Source organism: Amborella trichopoda, chromosome 8 (assembly GCF_054954075.1).
Source record: "Amborella trichopoda isolate Santa Cruz 75 chromosome 8, AtrichopodaSantaCruz75HAP2 v2.0, whole genome shotgun sequence".
Taxonomy (NCBI): Eukaryota; Viridiplantae; Streptophyta; class Magnoliopsida; order Amborellales; family Amborellaceae; genus Amborella; species Amborella trichopoda.
In genome coordinates, this window is record NC_142343.1 from 36,150,738 (window position 1) to 36,160,005 (window position 9,268).

Below are 9,268 nucleotides of genomic sequence, written 5' to 3' on the forward strand. Positions count from 1 at the left end.
ATATAACAACGATTGCATCAACGTATCTATATTGTAGATCTTTTGGTTTTACTTTAAGATGCATACACCAGCCGGAGCATAAAGTAGTTGGCTTATTTGTCTGCTATATAAATATTTAGGTTATATATATATATATATATATATATATATGACTTATGTTATGGTGCCCACACTATAGAGTAATTTATTATTGTATTCAATAAATTTTCGACATTTATATACCATTGTTTTGTACATGAATTCTTTTTTAATAAAGGTATTTTTGGTTATTAAGAGAGGTGGGATATCTTCTGCATGAGGTGTAGCATCACCCATATAAGCATTAAATGTCACTAGTGCACTCCATGTTGGTGATGTCATACCCATGTGGATGACTTCCACCCCTCCTAATAACCAAAACTGCCCTTATTAAAAAAATGCTTGCTCTCTATACAAATCAAATGCTCAAAATTTGTTGAGTAAAATGATAATTTACATAATAATGTGAACAATGCAAATTCTTTTGGCACTTAACCTAGATAAACGATACTATTGTGTACAGTTATTATTTTGGTACCAAACTTGAGGAAGACGATGAAGAAGAAGAGGCTTCTTTGAGGAAAAGATTGAGAATCCTCTCGTACGTTCCAATCGCTCTCTCCAAGCAATCCAACCCCCTCCGCCGATCATCCTCCACCACCTTCAACCATTCTTCCATCTCCACCACGTCCCTAGAAAACCGCCTCGTGTCACTCGTAAATCCCTCCTCGCTGTCGGGAAACTGCTTTAAGGCACTTGAAAACTGCCCTGAATTGGAGGCCACTGCTACGTCAGCAACAGGGCCCATGACGGGCCCAACTTCCAACAAGATGTCCCCATTCCCAAGGTCCAAAACCCTCAGATTCCCATCGCGAGACCTGCAAACAAGGTTCCTGCGGGGTCCCACCGCCAAGGCCGCCACGTCACAGTCATGCACACTCCCCGCAACCACCAGTGACACATCTTCAGCACGTATGGGCCCCGCTGCCGCTGCCACCTTAGCAGGATGACACATGAATGGTGCGGCGTACACCCTACCTTGGGGTCCACCGGCGTAGAACATGTTTCCAATGGGGTCCACTGCAAGACACATGGTTGTGCATGGGAGTACAAAGAGATGGACACATGAAGCGTCCATCATGCTCCAGGTGGCGCATGTTCCATCCGCCCATGACGTGACCGCCAAGGCACCGGGGCCCACTGACAGGCCGGAAACTGCCGACATTCTAGCCGGGAAACCACCAAATCTCGTCGGGAAACACCCTGGGTCACCGTTCGGACCACCAGATAAAGTGGCAAACTGGCCGGGAAAAGCAGTGGAGTCGCAAGAGAAATCAAGAACACGGATTAGGGGCCAAACGGAGACTGAGCCATCCTTGGCCGCGGACACAAGTAGAGAGTCATCATCCGAGACAACGAGGTGGGTTACAGGAGAGCGATGAGCAAAAAAGGAGCGGAGCAGTTTTCCGGTGCTAAATGAGTGAATTTGGCCAGAGAAGCCACCGGAGAAGAGGTACTGGCCATCGCAGGTGGCAGCCATAGAGAGTACCGGCTCTGGAGTGGGAAAAGAGAAGGAAGGGGCGGGAGAAGACCATGACCATACAAATATATGAGTAGTTTCAGTTGAAGAGGCGGCTACTAAGAGTGGTTTTCCGGCCTGCAAAGGTGATTTTCCTGCAAGAGGGATAAGAAAGTGAGGAGAGGGGCAGCCAGAGAGGTGGGCAAGGAGGGAGCCGCTGGCGAGGTCAAAGGCAAATATAGAATTTGAGGAGGGGTAGGATACGAAGATGATTTCACAGTGAGGTGACGTCATTTTTATAGAAAACGGAGGACGGGAGTTTGGCTGTTACAAAAAAGTAAGAAACATTCATGGGTTGCAGGCGTTATTTAAGAGTGGGGAAGATGGAAAAGAGTTCACAAAAATTGATTCATTAAATTACTCCCCAACTTTTCACTCTCTCTCTCTCTCTCTCTCTATAAATATGAATCATGAGGTTAAAAAAGAACGATAGCTTCTTATCTCTCGCTCTAGAATTCGGTCGTGTGGGTAAGGGTGGCAACGGGTAAGGTGTGGGTCGGGGACCCAAATCTGGAATGCCACTTAATGGCCGTACCCGGACACGTACCCGACGGGTCCAAACTCCTGGGCTTAACTCTTGAGACCCGGATCCAAGATAAATATGAGCGGATTCCATTTTTTATGCATGATTATGTAAAAATCTCCCAATTTTCATTTATATTACATACTTAAAAAATCCCCCAAATTTCCTTAATGCAACTTCTTCCACAAAGAGAAAGTTCTTAAAACAACCGCATTAAAATGCCAAAAAAGAAAACACAAAAATCAAATAGAGAATTTCTATTTTTGCTGATCTTCCACCAAAAATCAAGTTGCAAAGAAAGAAAGCATGAAAATGAAATAAAACTTTGCCATTTATGCTAATCTTCCATCGAGCATCAAGATGCAAAAAAAAAAAGAAAACATGAAAATCAAATAAAACCTTGCCATGTTTGTCGATCTTCCATTAAGCATCAAGATGCAAAAAAACAAAAGACACGAAAATCAAATAAAAACTTGCCATTTTTTATGATCTTCCACTGAGCATCAAGATGCAAAAAAAAAAAACACGAAATTAAATAAAAACTTGTCATGCTGATCTTCCACCCAGCATCAAGATGCAAAAAAAAGAGAATGCACGAAAATAAATTTTTTTTTTGCCATTTTTGCTAATCTTACATCGAGCATCATAATACAAAAAAAGAATGCACGAAAATCAAATAAAACGTTACCATTTTTGCTTATCAAAGATCCTAACTTGGAAGAGAAATAGGATTTGACAAGCCGTAGGGGAAGAGAAAGAGAGATGGGGTATTTTAAGGGAAGAAAGACAGACTTGGGATTTTACAAGAGAAGATAGAGAGAGAAATGCAAATCTACGGTCGAAGCTCCGAAGATCGAGCAGATGGGGTGGGTCCACCAATAGTCGTACGTGTACTCAAAATTTTTTGGGTATACATTGTTGAACTCGAACCTTACCCGTGGATCCAAATTTTGACCCATACCCAGACCTGGTTCGGGTACGAGTCAATTGCCAACCCTACGTGTGGGCTCTCTTCCTTGCAAAGTTGGGAAGGGCTCTCTTTTACGGCGTGTTTGATACTCCCTAGAAATTGAAAGTTCTTCTTTGCTTGAAAGAAAGAAGTTATTTAAGGAAGTTCTGAATTTATATGTTTGATAACTTGCTGGAATGTTGAAGAAGTTCTAAGTACATGTGTTTGACAACCTGTTGAAGTATACAATCATATTTATTTAAATATTATTTTTATATTAGACATAAAACAATATATAATATATATTGTATTGTAAATATCTATTACATACATAAAATATATTATAAACAATATATATATATATATATATATATATATATATATATATATATATATATATATATATATATATATATATATATATATATATATATATATATATATATATATATATATATATATATATATATATATATATATATATATATATATATAAGAAAATACTGTGCAACGGCTATAGGCGAAAATGAACAGTGATTTTGCCTACCCCTATCACGGTCCAAAGTTTATCGCGTGGTCACGATTGTATGGTAGTGTTTTACTTTTATTTTTTTTCTATAAATTGGAATGACCTGAAATTTGGAGCATATATTCATCAAAAATAGGAAAATATTTGAAAAATATAAAAAAATATCTTACATGAAAAACATTGATCAAAATACCCCCAAAACTTTTCAGGGGTATTTTGGTTCATTTTTTTTTCGCGGATAATTTTTTTATATTTTTATTAGATGCGCCTTAGTAAGATGTACATACCCTCCAAATTTCAGGTTATTCCAATTTATAGAAAAAAAAATGAAAAAAAATAATACCAGACAATCGTGACCGCGCGTTAAAACTTAGACGATGATGAGGGTAGGCAAAATCACTATTTATTTTTGCCTATAGGCGTTAGGAAGACTTTTCCATATATATATATATATATATATATATATATATATATATATATATATAAAACAAAGGGATTATATAAGACTGGTTACCTTTAATATAAGGTGGTCACAATTTCTTACAACCATTTGATGTGAAATTTGATAGCTTGGATGTATCACAAAGTTCGAAAAAATTTATTTTAAAGTTTGAGCTTCAATGGAATTATTGAAACCACCCAACTTTACATCTAATGGTCAAGATTGTTGTGACCACCTTGTGTCAAATGTAAATGGTCTCATTCTATACTTTCTCTAAAATAAATATATAGTAATAATTTAAATATAAATATATGATATTTATAACATACTATATTATATAATAAAATATATTAATAATTTAAATTTAAATATATAATATAGTATATAATATATTGTATTTTATATTTATTCTATTAATATTTATTTTTATTATGTATAATATTATAAATATCTATTATATAAATAAAATATATCATATTATATCTGTTAACTCATAAAAAAATTATTTTCAAATTCTTTTGAGTATTGAAATAGAGTAAAAAATATAAAATAGTGCTCAGTTCCATCCCTAAACCATACCATTTAGTGAGTCTTCGTTTTAGTGACATTTAGGTCACAATGCAATTTTTTCAGCAGAAAATCAAGTTGAGCACCTCTCAATAAAAAATTTGTTTCTCTCAATTCTCAATGAATTTCTTTCTGAAATCTTTAGTGTTGAAAACTAGACTCAAAATCAAATCACAACATCATAGTTTGAACCCCAAATAATACTTTTCTTCAAAGAAATAAATAAGTGACATTCACGTCACAAAATAAATTATACTGCAGAATTCCAAGATGAACACTATCTAGTAAAACTATATTTTTTCTCTACTCTCATGGAGTTTCCATTTCAAGCCAATTTTGTTTAAAATTAGACACATAATGATAGCACATATATTTTCACAAGCCTCATATGACTATGTTAAGTAGGCTTGATAAATATAGATATTCGTGTCTCAATGAATAACATACCAAATTGCAGAAAATTCAGGATGACCTCTCTTCAATCCAAAATTTTTATTCCTCTTTTCCCAAAGATATTTTTCTCTCAAATAAATTTCAATAGAAACTAAACTCAGAATGAAGGTCTAAAAATTTAGTGTGAGCCATAAAACATTATGTTAAGTATAGAAATAAAAGCATGAGTTCCAAATCAGGAAAATAGTTTTCGTTCAGAAAACAATACTTGCACATTATTCAATAAATTGATCATATCTTTTAAACCACAAGGACTTTCTTGATGAAACCTTTTTTGTTTGAAAGTAGACACAATTTTATGAGATAGACCACTTTCAACTAGAAATAAAATCATATGATTGGTGAAAAAAATCACAGAATTCAATAGACAGTTCTTGGATTTGCAGGGTCAAAACTGACACCATTCATTATTGAGTCCATAACCCCATTGGAATTTTGCAGGTAGAACATAATATTAAAGACACAAAATATTAACGAAGTATGTAATAGAAAAATATTTTGTTATCTTCTTCATATCACTACTCCAAAATAGCATAGAATACTCATTATGCAAAGTTATTTTTCGATGTTTGAATATTTCAATAATTCTTAACTGTGGGTGTATTTCTTGACCATAAAGATCATAGGCTTTCGTATATCTCATTCTCAAGCTTGATCTAAACTCAATAAAGAGAAAAGACAACTAATGACATCAAGTATCAATAGCTCTGATACTAATGACAGAAAGACCTATGTGATCTTTTATCGGAAAATAAATTTTTTTTTTTAATATCATCCCCTTTGTTTTAGCAAAAGATCACTTACATGAGAGAGAGATAGAAAGATAATGTGCAGAGATTTTAGGTAGAGACAATTCATTTTTTATAGGCTTGAACAAAATTAGGGTTTCTTAAGGTTTTCCTTAGCTTATTACTTCTTATGAGATTGAACATGAACCGTCAATCAATGTTGACTTGTGGGGTGAGAGATCTGAGTCATCAATTTCATAGATGAGTTACCAATATTATGGAAGGTGCATGAACTCTAAACCCCATTTCCTAAATCATTTTCCCATCAATAGAAAATAAGTTAAATTAATTTTAATTAAATATTGTGTATTCCATAAAATAGCACATCTCTATACATATTTTCCATAAAATCTATCAAAGATATATCGAGTCAATATCTACTTCCATATTAATTCAATATATGGTCAATACATACTCAATCCATAATTTGGCCACATGTCACAATTTAAAATTATCAAAAATAAGGTCACATGGACCACAGAACAAAACTTTCCATAAAATAAAAAGTAGTAAGAGGTGGAGCGTGCCACCCATGGGAGGCACATGTGAGCTCCACCTTCTAAAAACATGGTGGGCCCATGTGCACAATGGGCCCCCATGATTATTATTTTTTACGCACTTAAAATTAACAAAATAATTTTTCTTGAATATTAAAATATTGTAAAATTAATATCTTTAATTTTATAAATCCAAAAATTATAAATAAAATATCCAAAGGTTCATAAAAATTCAAATAAAAATTCTAAAATAATCATTATCATAAAATAAACACAATCAAATTAATTTGATGGGAAATATATCCATATAGTTTAGGAATTGAATCAACAATCATGGGGCACTCCACTTTCAACTGTGGACTACGGACCACACTTGCTTTATCAGTCTGACCTAGTGTTTTTTATGATCCACAGCCCAAGCAAGGGCTCATTAGTGGGTCACCAAAGTATGGCCGATAAGCAATCTTAGTCTATGGATTACAGGTCCTCCCTTAAAGATGAGTCTAGGTCACCAAGACCTGATGCGACCACAACTCTATGGCGCATAGGGGGATATCTCGCACATGCATACGCTTCACCCTAAAAGGTGGATTTCTGACTTTTCCAAACGATCTATTGATATGCACGTCGTGTGATGACATATGGATGAGGTTTTGGCCCCCGTCTCTGTAGGCCACTATCACACACAAGGATCACATAATCCCTCGGCTCACTCATCCAGACATGTTCTCCGACCTCATAAAGGGCTAACCCATGAATCCTCCTTGATTTGTTCTTCATGCTCAGGTAACATGAGTTTTTCCCAAACGATTAGCTTATATCGTCAAGCACAGTTCGGTATCTGCAAACATCATTTGCATGGTATGGTCCACGAGGGACCACACTCCCACTAAATTCATGTTTCACTATATCATTTCATTTTACAAGCATACATAAGGCCTTTAAAGGCCACATAAACCCAACATTGATTACATATTCAGGTTACTAGTCATTTAATTGGAGGTATCATTTTTCTTTTGATTTAAAATCTGAAATGAAAGTTCACTGTATATTCTGTTCCTCCCCTTTTGAATCTCTCTATCTTAAACTGAATCATCTTAGAAGATCAATATGAATATCAATTCAGTTCAAAACAAGCTAAGGGGATCTGGGCCTTAAAGCTCATTTTCCTATGTATTGGCTTCATCTCCATTCTCCTTCTCTTGAAACTTTCCCTTCTTAATCTCTCTTTATTTCTCAAGATCTCCATTCCTCGTTTATGGCTTTGTTTCTCAATACCTCCATTCCTCGTTTATGGCTCTGTTTCCAGAATGTCTCTGTCCCCCTTACCTCTACATCATAGTAAATTGTATAATCATCACTATTGTTGCTTCTTCGAGCTTTCAAAATAACCGATTAGAGAGAAAAGAAGTTGCAGAAGAAGAGATCACTTCTAATCAACACAAGCAAAGCGATATGGACTACAAAGGAGAGCCAGAGGTCCTCAACAATGGCAATATTCCTCTAAGCTACAAGAAAAAGCCAGAACCAAAGTATCATAACTAGGAGAGAGAGAGAGAGAGAGGAGAGAGAGATGGTATTTTGAGAGAGAGAGAGAGAAGGTGTTTTGAAGAGAGACAAGAGGTTACTAAAGAAGAAAAAGGTTTGTTAAGAGGGTATCATTTCACAAATTCTTTGGGTGAAAAATACATGGTCAAAGGGGTCCAGGAGATTGGAGGATAGAAAAGATAGAGATCCTATGCCGCCAGAAATATTCTGAATCTTTGGTCTCATGATAAATGGGAAGTACGAAGAAAATTTTCCTCAAAAAATCATACACCCCACTTATAAGTTCATCACACTCCCAAATTAAGAAAACAATTCAATTTCCACAAGGTGTCAATCTTAAACAATCACAGTGAGATGCACCTTCAAACCTTGTTGAAAGTTGCAATTTTGATGCTAGAACTCTATACAATGGCTAAAAAAATTATTTTTATCCCTAGTTACAAAATTTAAAAGCTCCAAAGAAAGTATAGATTAAATAAATCTATAAATACTTACAAATTGTGAAAATGGACAATCTAGATGAGATGCTACAAGATTCATTATTTTTAAGGCTTAACATCAATTTTTTTCATATCCATGCATCTCAAGATCAAAGATAATCGGTGCTACAACATAAGAACAACTCTTTTCAGTGGGTTTTTTGAGATATACCTTTGTAGAGTTTTTTGGTTCAATAAAAGACCAAACGTATAAGAAAACTAGAACCTAGAAATAGAGAAGCTAGGAGTAAAGAATATAGAAAAAAGTTCAGCATGGGAAAGCATTGCAATGAGGAGCCCTCGTTTGGAAAAGGCACCTCATGGTTTTCCAGGATGAATCCATACCCTAGCTGAATGAGAAGTACAACTAAGAGAGAGAGAGAGAGAGTTTACTACCACATTTCAGTGAGATGGATCACCTCTCTGGATTTTCAATATTGACCGGTTCTTAACAAAAGTGCCTATTTCCATCAGAGAATCCGGTTCAATCAAAGAGTTAGCTAGAGCCGACTGTGTTTATGGGAGAAACAAGTTCTCCACATTTAATGTGAACCGGTTCGACGATTCTTGTTCTAGATCAGGCAAGTCCCATCCACATCAGCATTTTTTAAACATTGGACCCCAAAATAAAATACACCCTTGCATTAAAGCATCGCAACTATAAATCATACACTTAATAACGAAATCTCTCTCTCCTTCAAAACTTAAATAATAACAACAAAAGAGAACCAAAAATTCAAGTTCTCACCTTCTCAAAAAGAAGAGATCCATTACTATACAAAACATCCAAGATGCTATCACTTGACAAACAGTTACTGAGCCTTCTATCTGTTGTTTCCCATCTCTCAAAATCTTCTTTTCAGCTACAACCTCATTCTTCTTATCACTACCTCATT

The 9,268-nt window shown here is 35.2% G+C and overlaps 1 protein-coding gene across 1 annotated transcript; it reads right to left on the reverse strand.

Annotated features, from left to right (window-relative positions):
- Positions 1-432: 432 nt before the first annotated feature.
- LOC18437144 (uncharacterized) lies at positions 433-2,253 on the reverse strand. Its single transcript, XM_006847363.3, has one exon. It carries the CDS (start codon positions 1,829-1,831, stop codon positions 545-547), a length of 1,287 nt encoding a protein of 428 aa, XP_006847426.1. The 5' UTR covers positions 1,832-2,253; the 3' UTR covers positions 433-544.
- Positions 2,254-9,268: the final 7,015 nt, after the last annotated feature.